The sequence below is a fragment of the Nycticebus coucang genome, chromosome 5 (assembly GCF_027406575.1).
Source record: "Nycticebus coucang isolate mNycCou1 chromosome 5, mNycCou1.pri, whole genome shotgun sequence".
Taxonomy (NCBI): domain Eukaryota; kingdom Metazoa; phylum Chordata; class Mammalia; order Primates; family Lorisidae; genus Nycticebus; species Nycticebus coucang.
The window spans coordinates 142,390,715-142,408,055 of record NC_069784.1 but is presented as its reverse complement, the minus strand read 5'-3'; the positions used below and the strand labels follow the sequence as shown (position 1 = coordinate 142,408,055).

Here is a 17,341-nt window from a genome sequence, read left to right as displayed (position 1 = left end):
GTAACCCAACATGACAATATATTAATATTATGTATCATAGTTTTGAGTAGCTACTAAGGGGTAGTAAACCCTTAATTTCTAAGTGACCTGGTACTCAGAAATTCTTGTAGTGCTTATTTTAAATAATTAAAATGAGTTTAGCCCCAAGAATGTAAAGACCTTTAATGTGGCATTTAATGAAATATGCTTCTATCTCCATACAAAATGGAACCACAGGTGTTTTTTCTAAGCCAATGTAATCTCTTTATAAATAAGAGATTTATTAATAATCTCTTTATAAATAAGAGATTATATTTATTTATATAAATAATGTTATATAAAAAATCATCTCTCAGTAAGACATCTTAGTGGTAGGAAAGAGCAGATATTTTGCTCTGAGGATGAAAGGCTACATGTTCAAATTTAGGATCTAAAATACATTCTAGAGCTGTGACCTTTTTGATGCTAGGAAGAGAAGATGATTATATATAAACTATTACATATAATGCATAGATGTGTACGTGCAAGTAGACTGATAAGTGTGTACATTTAACACAATGAGATCAATTTAAATAAATTAATTCCATTTTATTTCTTTTTCTTTCTCCAGGCACATATATACAATTAAAGTAAAGCAAATTGCCAGCTGTATGTTCTCTTTTAAAACATCACAACATTTGTACAAAAGTCATTTATATTTCTAAACAAGTTTCCATTTACTGAATGGTGCTATTACAATAGCTTTTTATCTAAGCCATGTAATTGCATTTATGTAAATTGGAGAGAATACATTTACCTTCAGAGTACTGTAATCATTTTTTCTAGCCTTCATAAGCTTTTTACAACTCTTGACACTGAGGAGAAAAATATTTACAATGTATTATTTGTTTTTATCTAATGGAGTAAAAGTTGTTCCTCAGCCGTATATAGAATCTTTGCATTTTTTTCAGTAAATCCTCAAGCTACCTGAGATGTAAGCATTACTCGATTATAAAAAGAAATTAACATTCAGGTAGACTAAATAATTTCTGGATATTCATGATGGAATGGGGCATTCTTGACTGTGAAGACTTGTTCTTTCCACATCATCATATATATATTTCTGGCAAAAAGCATGAGAATCAAAAATACGACTTATAAAATTCCTATGGAATTCTCTTACGTGGTTTGCACAGACTTTGTTTTTAGATTTTCCTAAATTTTTCAGTAAAAGTTTCACTCAGTTGTTCAAAGGCTAAGACAACATTGTCATCTTCATTTCCACATAGTTCACGCAAGGAAACACTGCAAATGGGGAAAAATATACATAATAATCATCTTAGTGAGATTGAATATTATAAGAAGAGCTTTCCCTGGGTAGGCAGAAGTAAGTAAATCCAATTGTGATAAAATAATGTTAGCAAAATATGAGAAATAATAAGAAATATGTATTCTAAAAAATCTTGTACAAAAAAAATTAAAAGATAACAAGACAAATCTCATGCAGTTCTCCATATCTGTTACCAAGAGAGTTTGAAAGTCCACCAAATATCATGCACATTGATCCCCTCTCCCTTCAATAGCAAGCACAAATTTCTCTTTTCTCCATACATCTCTGACTTACAGAGTCATTTTGTGTTTTCTCTGCTACTGTGTCTGGTGTATACTGAAACCCACAGGCAGCTACCTCTATGAAGGGGGAAAGATTCCTTTCTTTTTATTAGATATGCATGAAAAATAAGGATAACAGGATGTGGTAAGCAAAATACTGGTCCCCCAAAGATATCTATGTCTTTGGGGGGTTTTTTGTTTTTGTTTTGTTTTTGAGACAGAGTCTTACTCTGTCATCCTGAGTAGAGTGTCATGCCATCATAGCTCACAGCAACTTCAGACTCCTGGGCTCAAGCGATCCTCTTGCTGAAACCTCCCAAGTAGCCAGGACTACAGGCACCTGCCACAACACCAAGCTAGTTTTTCTATTTTTAGTAGAGAGAGGGTCTTACTCTTATTCAGACTGGTCTTGAACTCATGAATTCAAGCAATCCTCCCATTGGGCTGAGATTACAGGCATGAGTAACTGTGCCTGGCTAGATGTCCACATCTTAATCCCCAGAAATCTATGAATATTTTAGGTAACATGGCAAAGGGGAATAAATTACAATTGCAGATGGAAGTGAAGTCACTAATCAGCTGACCTTGGGATGGGCAAATAATCCTGGGTTATTTGGGTATGCTCAATGTAATCTCAAATGTCCTTGTAAGTAGTAGAGGAAGGCAAGAGAGTGTCAGAGTGATACAATGTGAGGCTCTGCTGACCACTGCTGGCTTTGAAGAAGGAAAGGAGCCACAAGCCAAAGAATGCTGGCGGCTTCTAAATGTTGGAAAAGGCCATAAAAGAGATTATCCCTTAAAACCCCCACAAAGAAATGCAGCCCTGCCAACAATTTGATTTAGCCTGGTGAGACTCATTTGTATTTCTGACCTCCAGAACTGCAATATAGTAAATTTTGGTTAGCTTAAGTCACCAAGTTTGTGGTAATTTGTTACAACAACACTAAAAAACAAATTTACAGGTAAAAAGACAGGAGAGAAGAAATTCAAGAATGAAGAGTGCAGCTGGCTGATCAAGGACTGAAAACAGTCTGGATCTGACATTTATCAACCTTTTACTGTTTGCACCTATCTTTGTTTCCACCAGAGTCCAAGTTTTCTCCTTAGTGTCTTCAATGACCTATCACAAAAAATCTTCAAATCTGTTTGTACAACACCGAATTTACTTCAGGGTTACAGACTTAATGTGACTACTACACATTTTTTCTGGAACGATATTCCCCCAGATATCATGTGATGTGTGTAAGTTCCAAGTGATTATTGGGGATTCTCATCTCCAAATGTCGTCCCCACCTTACGTTTCCTGTGTATCCTAAAATAGAAACCTTGGCTACCTTCACAAACTGCATGAAACTTTATTATCAATTTCTTGAATTATACCCCATAAATATTTCTCTAATCATTCTTGTATCATTTCTCTTTCCTTAATTTAGACTTTCACTCATTCTTACCTGCATAACCATTATAGCTTTTGGACCTACACATTTCTTCCACATATATAAACCACAGACTCATGCCACACTCACGTTCATGCACTGTCTATACATTACTCTAAATGTTAAACTCAAATATCTTAATGTGATGTGACAATTAAGACCCTTCCTAACAGAGATACAAATTCTGTTTAAAGTCAGTTACAGAAACTCAGCATCTCTATCCCATTTCAATCACAACACACATCATGTCACTTCAGTGAGCTCGAAGCCTTTCCAAGACACCTTTCTTATTTCTCTATACTGATAATACTATTCCTTATGCCCTTTCATTTAAGATCAGTAAAAATTACTTCATGTTAGATTTCTCTGAATCCAAGTAGAGTTAGTTATTTCTTGATTGTCCAAAATAGCAGCTACTATGTTTGTAATGTCTACTAGTCACTTTCTTTCACAACACTGTAATTTTTTAAAAACAGTGATTTAAGGATTGTTTTTGTGGAAATGGATAGGTTGACTACTCAGGAGAGTGCCCACCTTAATTCTGGGGTAACCAGGGAAAACAGGGCAATTCCTAGGGGTTCTTTAGAATCATATAAGAGGAAAAGAATCTGGAAGCACCTGCCTGCCTGGTCAGAATGGACTAGGCCCATGCATTTGAGAGTTAACAGATAGAAGGGATAAAACTCTTTGAATATGTAGAAAACCTGGTTTACTTCCCCTACCTGAACAGAACTGGCTTCTCTCTCCTCCTCTGTTTACATATACCACTGGCTGTTTAACAACCCTCTGCCACTTACCCTGGGTTTCTCTCTATCTAGTATTTCTGGGAAATTGGGATGCTTTCAATCGTATATGCACTTTTGTTAAAAACTAATAAAAACCTTCTGAAGAAGCAAGGAAGGGGCTGCATTATCTCAGTCTACCCAGAGTGAGTAAGTGTAAGCCATCTCCACACATCCTCAGACTTATTTTTCCTTAAAACTGGTGTTGAGTTAGTTATTTCCAGTGTCGTTTCCCAGCCAGCATTCAGATCAGGTCAGGGTTCCCTGCCCACCCCACAACCCCATCTTTTAACCTCAATTTGCTCAGAAGTGTGTCTTTGATACTTGTTAGATGTCATATACTATGACTTTGATACTTGTTAGATGAATGAATGGGTGAACGTTTTTTCTCAGTAAATTTTTTTTTTTAGAGACAGAGTCTCACTTTATTGCCCTCAGTAGATGGGCGATATGATGCATGGTGCCTGGGGCTGACACCCCTGGCGTCACAGCTCACAGCAACCTCCAACTCATGGGCTTAGGCAATTCTCTTGCCTTAACCTCGCGAGTAGCTGGGACTACAGGCGCCCACCACAACACCCGGCTATTTTTTGTTGCAGTTTGGCTGGGGCCAAGCTCGAACTCACCACCCTCGGTATATGGGGCGGGTGCCCTACCCACTAAGCCACAGATGTGGCCCTCTCAGTCCAATTTTTGAGACAGCTCCTAAATCTCTGGAGTTTCTTGGATTACTCTGGAGATTATAACTTGGGTAACTGTGGAATATCAAATTTACAGATATTCCAGGTGAACAAAGTGGATCCCTTCTGCTCTAGCACCGCAAAAGTTTCACTTTCTATATAAAAAGTCCAAACATGCTTAATTCTACTCAGATCAAAGAAATAAAAAACAATGACAAGATTAGCAAAATCCTGATAGTGAAATTTGTGGCAAACCAAATGTATATAAGTGATAGGACAATGGAACACCTATATAGTATTGAAGTGTATAAGGATTGGAGGCTTTAGGAAGATAGACATTTAACTAGGCAATAATAAATGCTCAGTTGAGCCTAGGAATGGGAGTACTGGCATAAAGTTTGCTATTTTTTGGGTTCCCATATGAAAAAGAATCCTTGGATAAAGCAAGAGATTCAAGAGTGTGTAAGTGGACATAAGCCAGACACCTGATGGAGTTCTAAAAACACACCTGAAGTATCATGGATCTGACACATACTGCTTGTGACGTATTGCTGCCTGTTGATGCATGATGCTTGCTGCTGAGACTCTAGTCTTAATGGAACTTCATCTCAAATGGACTTTGCAATTAATCGTATTATAAAAACAATGCAACAATGTGTTGAGGAGTTCTACAGAACCTTTTGGGGAGTCAAAATGCACAGTATGTAACAGACTCAATGGTACCCTCAAGTACTAGGCTTATAGTTAAAGCTCAACATTTTTCAAATCAAAATTACATTGTTAAAAAATCTAAAATCAATATCTAAATATACAACACACCTGATAGATTTAAGGGTGAGTCCAAAATCTTTCAACAAATCATAAGCTTCTCCCTCATTCATCCTAAATAAAACAACATTTTGAAAATTAAAGATACAAAATATTAAAGAACTTCTTTTATATTTAAATGTTGGGTTTTGTCAACAATAGGTTAGTTTTGTCTGCCAAGACATAATTCTGATAATAATTTCTGCCACATACTCGCAGATATTAATTTAATCAAGGGTGATTATTATTATTATTATTATTATGAGTTCAAGAGGTAAAGTTTCACAACTGCAAATAATCAATAAACATAGGAGTTGAACATGTTAGGAGAAAATCAAAATAGGTTAGCAAAGCTCAGGAGACTGAACAGAAACTTTAGAATTAAAAGGGAAGAACCAGATGTATTATTTACTAATGTCCAAGCCACTTTATTCACAATTAGCCACATTTAAAAAATGCTCAACATTTCTGTAGAGTACCAGACTTTTTAAATATCTTAATTCAATAAGGAATGTTCAAATTTTTATGTAAAAATAGATTTAATTCCTACCTTGCTATGACAGAATGTCCCTTGCCATATCTATATGCTCGGTGCCTGAGTCAAACTTTTCACTCCCAGGTAAATCCAAGAATATTTACCCCTATTGAAGATAGTTTCCCTGCCAAAGAACTAAAGCATGTCATGTACTCAATCTTTAGATATGAGAATTATATACTTTATACATACTCTTCTCAGATATTAGAAAGCATGGCATTATTTGTTATTCAGTTTTAAAATCTCTATTAATGAATAAATAGAACAGAAATATATCTGTGAGCATATGAAAATATTTACATCTTTCAAAGGTAGGTTTGTATCAAGTTAGCTGGCCTAAGTACCAAGATTTTGCTGGTAAACCACAAACAAAAATAATACTGAATTTGCTATTTTCTCTTACTGTTAGTGTGCAAGAAAAAAATTCAGTATTTTTATCATGACTAACCTATCCTTGAAACTGTAAAGAGAATTTTTCCTTAAAATTCATTAAATTCATTTATTAGAGATGGAGATAGAAAGGAAGGGAGGGGAAACAGGGATAGAGACAAATACAAACACACACACACACAGAGAGAGGAATGAGTGGCATACCTGTTATCCTGGACTAATCCTTTCAAGGAACCATGTTTATAGAAATCAAGGGCATAAGCATTAAGTGGCATTCTTCTTCCTTGGTTATCAAATATCTCTGATGATAGCACAGGAGCTTGAATGTGATTAATACCAATTGTGTGTAGAATGACCTGGAGAAATATGATACTTCTTAATTTGTTATTTATGTGTAATTGAAGCAGGCAATTAGTATAGGGAACACTGAAGGTGTGAAAAAAACTCAGGTGGCACATAACAATAGGAACAGCCTCGTGCAGTGGCTCACACCTGTAATCCAGCACTTGGGAGGCCCAGGCAGATGGATTGCTTGAGCTCACAGGTTCAAGATCAGCCTGAGCCAGAGCGAGACCTTGTCTCTAAAAGTAGTGGGGTGTTGTGGCAGGCACCTGTAGTCCCAGCTAGTTGTGAGGCTGAGGCAAGAGAATCACTTAAGCCCAGGAGTTTGAGGTTGCTGTGAGCTATGATGCCACAGCACTCTATGGAGGGTGACAAAATGAGACTGTACCTAAAACAACAACAACAACAACAAAAATAGGAACAAAATTAGCATTATGGTCAAACTGTACTTGGGCCCCTTGTATTAAGAGTTACAATTTGCTTGCTGCAAAATCCCTCAGAAGGCACCTGCACTGGTGGAGAGCAAGAGTGTCCTCAGATGACTCTGATTTTAGTATAACATCATTAGCATAGATTAGCATTGCAGCATGCCCCTCTCCCACCAAAAATGGCCTTTGGAAACTATGACACATCTGATCTGAACAAATAGAGTAAACAATTCCCCCCCCACACACACTCCATTGGCCAGGGAGAGGGCAACATAAGAAAAAAGAAAAGGAGAGACCCAGGAACCCCTGGGCCACTATCCGCCAGGCACATACCTGCTCCTGCCTCCCTCTGGAGTGTGGTATAAATTGTTAATCTTTCTTGACACCTACCCTCCATGTCTGGAGGTGTACTTGCTTCATAAACTTCTTTCACTTTGCTCTGCAACTTTGGTATTTACTTTCAATTCTTTGTCCCCAAATACAAGAACTGAGGATGATCTCTCATCAGTAATATAAAGTTTATGATTTCTTATATTGTGCTTTGTAGTCACTCCCTTTAGTCACCATTTTTAAAGCTCATTCTTCACCTCGGAGGAAAAAGATGTCTTATACCCACACACTGTGGTAGCGCTAATCCTGAGGCAACCTAGAGAATGGCTTAGTTCTGCCTATGAATGCTATTGCCTCCACAACTAAATTTCAGACATCCAGTATCACTCCCTTCTGTAAGACATTTCCCCACTTACACTGCTGTCCAGCTTCTCCCATAGCTTGGCTCTCAGTGCCATACATAAATGTAAATGCTTCCTCTTTTTCTTATCGCTGTTACCCATATGGGTATATGCAGGACTTTTCAACATTTTCAGTAATATCTTCACAGCACAGAGGAAAGACTAACCAAAAACACCCACAGTAAGTAATGCGCATTGGTCTTGGCCCATGTGGGGCATGGCAGAGAACATGCTGTTGGCTTGCACTGCCTGCACATGTGCTGTTTTATTGCCCTTTGTTGGAGACCTTGTGTGAGGAATGTAGGCTTGCACAGAAAAGCTACATTTCAACCAAAAGAGACTGTAAAGTCTCTCCCCTCACCACACACAGAGGATGCTGTACAAACTGTGTGTTAGGTGCCTGTATTTTGACTTGTGCTCCATCATGTGAGGTCAAGTGTGGAATATACCATTTGTGGCATCACATTAGCCCTCAAAAATTTATGGGTTTCAGACTATTTCATATTTGTGATTTTCAGATTAGGAATGCTCAATCCGTATTTGTAAATACCCTTAGTAGTCATGCAAAAATTGCAAAATATCTCAATAATAGATGAATAAACAAATGAGACTGAACTGTCAATGTCTCTGACTTTCACAACTCACACTTCCTCAATGTATACAGTGAACTTTATATCAGGGTATATGTATCCTGGGCTATATGGAGATCTCCCAAAGGGAACGCATGCATGCATAATTGTAAAAGCAATTCTAGATCTTCAACTACTGTATACACACGTTCCTAAAAGTGATCTGCCTGGGAAGTTACCAGAGTTAAGGTGTCTTACAGGTCTCTCTTACCTCTTCTTTCATGCATGATTTTTTTTTATCACTTTAAAAAACAAATAGTCCCCCTCCAATTGACTATGTAACATTTCCCTGGGGCCTGAGTGCTGTGGCGTTATATCTCACAGCAACCTCACACTCTTGGGCTCAACTGATCCTCCTGCCTCAGCCTCTTGAGTACCTGGGACTACAGGCACCTAACACAATGCCCTGCTGTTTTTTTCTATTTTTTAATAGACTATATGAATTTGAAATAAAAGGAGTTAAGACACAAGTGTCAATCCATAATATCAAATGTAATAAAACATATTTTCTTTTTCAAATTTTGTATTAAAACATAAATTAAATTTCCACCACATTATTCCAACTTTCAATGGATTATACAGGATCTTCCCAATGTGTCTAGTTCTTGGCCTTTTGCTTTAGGCATCAGTGAAGTAAAACATAAATAATATTTATAGCATTTATAGAAGTACTGTGAAAGTTTGAATATAGAGTTTCATGCGCTATTATCAAAGAAAATCTGTGTCAATCTGAGACTTCAAAGACAGAAGGAAAGTAGTGGTCCCTCAGAATTCTCTGAAATGTTCTGAGGCCAGCTCTAGAGAAACCAAAATCATGTTGGCCTCAGGACCACAATTTCCTAGATATTCTTGTTGATATGCTTGTTGTTTTTTTTTTTTTCATTCTGGGAAAATTGAAGCCATTTACAAGCTGGTAGCAGTATAAATCCACTCTTTCCTAAATACCTCTAACAAACCCCACTCTTCACTTACATGGTCTGGAGTTTCTAGTTGAAGCAAATCATCATCACAGTTCCCAGAAAGACAGACAAATGGCGAAATAGCTACTCTCCCTTCTTTGCAGTTCATCAAATGAGACACAAGTTGGGAGTCATCACATTCTTTGCCTGTGAATTCTGATCATAATAGATTGGAACAGATTAGTTTTTTAAAAGCAGCCTAATTGTCAAACTTCAGGTACTTGTTCCTTCAGGTACTTCAGGTACCATGTTGCAAGGGGAACCATTCACCTCTCCAGGGCTTACATCACAATGAAGACTAAATAAACTATATTACATAAAGTGAGTGGCACAGTTTGGCAGACTACATGCAATGAAAGTTAGCTATTATTAACAGTATTATTATTATAAACATTTGTACTATATTTTAGTTTCTTTAATCAGCCAGAAATATAAGAGTACATTAAAGTTGTATACTCTTTTAACAGATAACAATTATTATTACCTTTATACTTCCTCCTATTGACCCCAGAGTTGGCCTCAGAATTTTTCCTGGAACTAAGCAGCTGCAATTGGTAGTTTTGGAAATGGAATATGAAAAGAAATATATTTTCCATTTATAGTCTTATAAAGAAGATCATACATGCAAAGTGGGTTCTAGTTTGTTATTGAGGCATACTATTCACACACTCCCATCTCACCTCATGTGTGATGGCCACAGTCTTCCACCATTGTTGTCTGTTTCTATGCATGCTGCTTCCTACTTTAATATAGCCCCCAAACTAAAAGCTCTACCTCCTTGAATGTTTCCAATTGCAGAATTTAGGGTATAGTGAAACTAGGAAATATGCCCAGTTTATGCTCATGCATACCACGCGTATTTTCTTTCAAGAAAAAGAGAGACACAATTAGTATCTAGTTTATCTTCATCTCACAAATGCCCTTACTTTGTATTCTAGGCTTCATCTAAGGACAGCCTTTAACAAGATGGTTGTGAAATTATTTCATTCTCCATTGGCCTTTTAACTTCTAATAAGCACAGAAGAGATCCCTCACTTGAAGGCAGGTTGAGTTTTCTGGGGCTCCACTCTTCTTTTGGCAAGGAAATATTCTGAGGAAAGATTATTTATCCTTCAAAAATTGTGAACAATGGAGATAAAACACACTTACTGATTTTTGACAATGGGAGTTCATATTCCTGTTTCATATCAGCCAATTTGGAAACAATCAGTAGAAAATAGGCGAAGTCCTTTGTAATATTCATGTTATATTCATTTAAAGCATCATTGAAATCCTCAGGGAGATCATCAAGGAACACCTAAATGCCAAATATTTTTCACAGAGACATATGTACCTTCCTTGAGTATAGATGAAATTACTTTATCTATATTCAAGACAGAGATGTATCTCTAATTTTCCAGTTTAAAATGTCTTTGTCAGGTTTGGTATTAGATTAAATATTCCATCTTTTTGTATTATCCAGAAGATTGCTATAGAATAAATATTCTTATCTTCCCAAAATTCATATGTTGGAATTCTAACCCCCATTTGATGGTACTAGAAGGTGGAGACTTTGGGAGATGATTAGGTTGTGAGGATGGAGAGTAGTGCCCTTATGAAAGAAACTTCAGAGATCTCCCTTAATACCTCCCCCATGTGAATGCATAGCATAGAGACAGCCCTCTGAGCTAGGAAGCAGGCCCTTACCAAATGTCTTAAAATTCCCAGCATTCAGACCATAAGAACTAAATTTCTGTTTTTTATTAGCTAACCAGCAGCCCAAACAGAATGAAGCAATGAGTTTATAAAAAGTTGGTGTTGTTCTTTTTTCTTTATATATGATTTGAACTCATAGGATTGTAATAATGTAGGATTACTATGTAGGATTGTAATAATGCCCAATTTTCTTTTCTGATATTTGCGCTGTTTTTCTCTCATTCTTAACGAGTCTTGCTAGGTATTAATCAATTTTATTGTTCTTTACAAAGAACCAACTTAGGTTTTGCTGTACAATTATTTTCTATTTACTTTATATCTATTCTCGTTTTATTATTTCTTTCCTTCTGTTTACCTAGAGTTTCCAGTTTGCTTCCTAGCCTCTTAAGCTAAAAGTTTAAATCACTGATTTTTTTTCAGCTTGTGTTCTTTTCTAATATATGGTTTTGAGATTATAAATTTCCCTCTATGCATTCCATAAATTACAACTTATGGGATGTTTATGTTTTATTCATTATTATTTAATTTTAAAATTCAGTTTGTTTAAAATACCTTTTGTCTTCATTCTACTTTCTTTTTTATTTCAAGTTAATGTGAGGGTACAATTAACTAGGTTACAATGTTTTCATTTATTAGGTACAGTCCTTCTTGTAGTTGTTCCCCACACCCAGGTGTATGCCCTACACCCCTTACATTATGCCCATTAAACGGGAGCACTCCAATAGTCTTGTTTACCCTTCCTCCAACTTGAATTGAGTTTTTCTTTTATGTGGATGTGTATTAGATTATCTACTGGCTTCATATTTGTATTGAGTTCTTTGGATACTTGCTTTCCCATTCTTGTGATACTTTACTAAGAATAATGTGCTTCAACTTCATCCAGGTTAATACAAAAGATGTAAAGTCTCCATCTTTTCTTATGGCTGAATAGTATTTCATCATATACATACACCACAGTTTGTTAATCCATTCCTAAATTGGTGGGCATTTATTTAGGTTGTTTCCACATCTTGGCAATTGTAAATTGAGCTATGATCAACAATCTAGTGCAAATGTCCTTAAGATAAAATGATTTTTTTCTTTTGGGTAGATGTCTAATAATGGGATTGTGGGATCAAATGGGAGGTCTAATTTGAGTTCTTTCAGGATTCTCCATACTACTTTTCAAAGAGGCTGAATTAGTTTCCAGTCTGACCAGCAGTGTAAAAGTGTTCCCTTCTCTCCACATGCACGCCAGAATATGCAACTCTGAGATTTTGTGATGTGGGCTATTCTCACTGAGGTTGATGATATCTCAGTGTGATATCTCAGGATGGTTTTAATTTGCATTTCTCTGATGATTAGGGACGATGAGCATTTTATAATATATTTGTTAGCCATTCATCTGTCTTCCTCAGAGAAGGTTCTGTTCATGTCTCTTGTCCAGGGTTAGATGAGATTGTTTGCTCTTTTTTTTTTTTTTTTGATTAATTGGAGTTCTCTGTAGATCTTAGTTATCAACCTTTTGTCAGATTTGTCACATGCAAAAATCTTTTCCCATTCTGAAGGTTGTCTATTGTGTCCTTAGCTGTCAGAAGCTTTTCAGTTTAATTAAGTTCCCTTTTTGTTGTTGTTGTTGCTGCTGTTGTGATTGCACTGAAGTCTTCTTCATAAAGTAATTCCCAGGCTGACATCCTCAAGAGTTTTTCACACACTTCCTTCTAAGATTTTTATCATTTCATGTCTTAGATTTAAATCTTTTATCCATCTTGAGTTAATTTTTGTAAGCAGTGGAAGGTACAGGCCCAGTTTTAGTCTTTTACATGTGGTTATACAGTTCTCCCAGCATCATTTATTGAATAGAGATTCTTTTCCCCACTGTATGCTTTTGTTTGGTTTATCAAAAATCAGGTGGCAATAAGAGACTGATTTCATCTCTTGGATTTCAATTCAGTTCCAAATGTCTATGTCTCAGGAATACCATGCTGTTTTGATTACTGTGGACTTGTAATATAGCCTAAAGTTTGGTAGGGTGATGTCTGGACTTTATTTTTATTGCTACAAATTGCCTTGGCTGTACAGGTTTTTTTCTGGTTCCATACAAAATGAAGAACTATTTTTTCCAGTACATCAAAGTATGATGTTGCTATTTTTGTGGAGATTGTGTTGAATCTGTAGATTACTTTGGTTAGTATAGACATTTTAACAATGTTGATTCTTCCCAGGCAAGAGCATGTTATGCTCTTCCATTTGTTAACGTCTTCTATTTCCTTTCTTAAGTTTTCATAATTATCTTTGTAGAGATCCTCCACCTCTTTTATTAGGTATATTCCTAGGTATTTCCTTTTCTTTGAAGCTACTGTGAAGGGAATCGTGTCCTAGATTTGCTTCTCATCTTGGCTACTATTGGCATATACAAAGACTATTGACTTGTGGACATTTATTTTATACCCTGATATATTACTGTGTTTCTTGATCACTTCTAGGAGTCTTGTGGTTGAGTCTCTAGGGTTCTCTAAGTATAAGATCATATCATCAGCAAAGAGCTAGAATTTGGCCTCCTCTGCCCCCATTTGGATGCACTTTATATCCTTCTCTTGTCTGATTGCACTGGCTAGAACTCCCAACACTATGTTGAATAGTAGTGATGATTGAGAACATTCTTGTCTAGTTCCTGTTCTAAGCGGAAAAGCTTTCAGTTTTATTCCATTCAGTATGACATTAGCTGTGGGTTTGTCATAGATGGTTTCAATCAGTTTAAGAAATGTGCCACCTATGTGTATTTTTTTAAGTGTTCTTGTTGGAAAAGGATGCTAAATTTTATCAAATGCTTTTTTTACATCTTCTGAGAGATCATATGGTCTTTGTTTATGCTTCTACTGATATAGTCAATTACATTTATGGATTTGCATATGTTAAACCAGACTTGCATCATGGGATGAAGCCTATTTCATTGTGATGTATAAATTTTTTAATGTGTAGATGTAATTTATTAGCTAAGATTTTATTGAGTATTTTTGCATCTATGTGAAATTAGTCTGTAGTTCTCCTTTTTAGTTGGGTCCTTTTCTGGTTTTGGTAACAGGGTGGTATTTGTTTCATGGAACATGTTGGGGAAGGTTCCTTCTTTCTTAGGGTTTTGGAATAGGTTTTACAGTACAGGGACAAGCTCTTCTTTGAAGATTTGATAAAATTCTGGTGTGAAGCCATCTGGTACAGGGCACTTTTTTGTTGGAAGCTTTTTATTGTTTCTTTCATCTCAGCACTTGATATTGCTGTCTTCAAGTGATCTATTTTTTCTTGGTTAAGTTTAGGGAGAGGGTGTGATTCTAGGTATTGGTCCATTTCCTCCACATTGTCCAATTTCTCAGCATAGAATTTCTTGAAGTAGCCAGAAATAATCTCTTGTATCTCTGTTTTACCAATTGTTATTTCCCCTTTTTCATTTCTGATTGAGATTATTAGAGATTTTGCTTTTCTGTTTCTAGTTAATATGGCCAAAAATTTATCAATTTTATTTATTTGTTTGAAGAACCAACTTTTTATTTCATTAATTTTCTGACTGATTCTTTTGTTTTCAATTTCATTAATTTCTGATTTAATTTTGGAAAGAAATTTTGGTTATTTCTTTCCTTCTGGTGGGTTTGGGGTTGGATTGCTCTTCCTTTTCCATTTCCTTAACCTTATTCATTAGGTTTCTGATGTGTTCTCTTTCTGTTTTTTGGATGTCGGCATCTAAAGCAATATATTTCCCTCTTAGGACTGCTTTTACAGTATCCCATAGGTTTTGTTAGATTGTAGGTTCATTGTTATTATGTTCAAATAATTTAATAATTTCCTTCTTTATCTCTTCCTTGACCTGTCATTCAACACGCAGTTGTTTAATTGCATGGAGACAGCTGTTTCACTTAAACACAAAACTACCTACATTTTTTCTTCCATCACTTATTGTTGTAATTTGATACAATCAAATTAAAAATATGAGTAAAACTTTGATCCTATTTTTCCTTGATGACTTTAAACTCTGGATATATTTACAGAGGGAGAGTTATAATTACAAATTAAATATCAAACTGATTTTAAAAAGAACAAATTATCCTACAAATCAAATGGACATTCCTTTATTAATAAAATCCTACTGCTGCTGAATCATTTCTGGTAGGATCTATTTAACAATTTTAATTATTAAACTTTATCAGAAATAATATATTTTACCTTTGATTGATGAAACTTGAAGGTAGTATCTTGGAACTTTGGAGGAAAATGTTTTCTTCCAAAGAGATTTGCCATTACTAACATTAGCTTGTTCATAACATCTTCAGAAAAATGTTTTGAGCCTATGCAAAACAAAGTGTCTTCTTGTAAATGTGGGAAAAAGTATACTATTTTTCATATTAAAATGTAAAGTTACCATACCTTTCATTTCATGGGAACTAAAAATTTATTACAGATATAGAAACTGAGGAATTACTATATCTACTGACAATTTTCACCCATGCCTTCCATTTTATTCTTTCTGCCTATATCCTAGTTCACATGCTAGTCATCCAAAGCACAAATTGCCTTATCTCTTTACCCATATTTTCATCTCATTAGCATTTCTTTGTGGATAATCACTAAGATCATTCTAAAAATTTTTATGATCGCGTCTCTCACCTACTCAAAAATATCTGATAAAATCTCAATGCCTTATAAATAAAATCCAATTTGCTTAGTTTAGCATTTAAGACTTTCAAAAATTACTCCCAAAATAACCTCCTGGCTTTGTCTTCTTGCCTTACCTTCCTGCCAGACATACTAAGTTATCATCAATTTGAGTCACTTTATTCCTGCAACATATATGCACTATGGTGTAGTGGTTACAAAGTTGCTACGTGTAATAACTTAGACTCTATAATCAGAAGACTTATTTTTGACTCTTGCTCTGACTCATTAAAAGTGTGACAACATGGCAATTTATCTAACTTTTCTGTGTCTCAGTTTCCTCATTTACAAAATGATGCTAATCATATTATCTGCCTCATAAAATTATCAAATTTTCTATACCCCTGTTTATAACCAAATATACCAACCCATCTCCACATCAATAAATAAAACTGTACTTCCTATTGCCTAAAATTATTGCTCTTCTAAGAGAACTTCTGGGTGATCAAAATTGAATGGTCTGTCATATAATATAAATTAGTAAGTATTTATATTTATTTTTATCAACTTGGGAATCTGTAAATTATTTTCATATTAACTATTTTCTTTGTAGAAAAAATATTCCTGAAATGTTAGCTTTCTATAAATCTGTTGCAATTTTTGGACTACATACATATGAAATCTCAAGCTTACCTTTCCTGGATGGCTGACAGAGATTATGGAAAAGACCTTTTACAAGAAAACTCACAAAAACAAGATTTGAAGGTTCATGATAATGCAAATGTGATACAAGTCCTGCAAACCCCATAGGATTACCTTCTTGATCTAAATAGCCCTAAAGAATAAAAACAATTTATTAGTTGGCTCCACTCAACACATAATTGATAAGTAACATATTAAGTGCCAATTTAAAATATTATTTAATGTCAATATAAGAAATATAATAACTATTTTCTAGCCCAGCTTTGGTAATTATATCATTTATAAGTAATATTAATCATTGGGTATAACCTTCTAAAGACTACAATTAGATCAGCAGGGTAAGAAGTCTAGAGAGCAGCAATCCTATTTCACAAAAAAGCAGAAAAATAATCATACATACCTCTTTCACTAGGAATTGTAAAGAAAACAAAAAGTAAAGTTTTAACATTGCCATAACTCTGGGTTGTTTGAAGGACAGCAATGAATGCGTTAGCACTGACAGCACCTTTAAAAAAGAGTACTTTTATTCAAACAATGTTAAATATTATGAGATACATTTGTAATAATAATATAGAATATATATTATTTGTATCTATTAAGCCACCTAGATATCAGGAATACATAAGGTTCAGTGATTTCATATTATTTGTTTTATCATGTTCTTATACAGCACATCCTTACTTTAACAAAATAGAAAATATAATCAGAATTGTCAGAATTGAAACATATTGCCAAACAATCTGATAAAAGCCATACCAGTTTAGAAATTTATAGCTCTTGAAATTGTATCAGAAGAGAAAATATATATGACCTCCAGTGTCATTGTGAAATCAATGTAACTAGGTTGATTAAAACAGAAGTAATAAAAATATTACTTCATTTTCAGTGTGAAGCTACACTGAAGTTCATGTATCTTTGAACTTCCCACTAAAATGTCTATGACACCCCTTAAAAATAAAACTTCCCAGTATCATCAAAATTTAGGCTTAGTTGTCTTTAGGCCTGAAAATTTATAAAACCTAGAAAGAATCTC

At 35.1% G+C, this 17,341-nt stretch overlaps 1 protein-coding gene across 1 annotated transcript in view; it reads right to left on the bottom strand.

The window, feature by feature from the left end:
- Positions 1-552: 552 nt before the first annotated feature.
- LOC128585870 (probable ATP-dependent RNA helicase DDX60) overlaps positions 553-17,341 on the bottom strand; it is a 147,641-nt gene continuing 130,852 nt past the window's right edge. The window contains 8 exon segments of the mRNA XM_053591251.1: positions 553-1,263; positions 5,287-5,349; positions 6,404-6,555; positions 9,302-9,444; positions 10,438-10,585; positions 15,178-15,299; positions 16,300-16,441; positions 16,709-16,813. Of these exon segments, the coding sequence (XP_053447226.1) occupies positions 1,164-1,263; positions 5,287-5,349; positions 6,404-6,555; positions 9,302-9,444; positions 10,438-10,585; positions 15,178-15,299; positions 16,300-16,441; positions 16,709-16,813 (975 nt within the window). The 3' untranslated portion in view covers positions 553-1,163.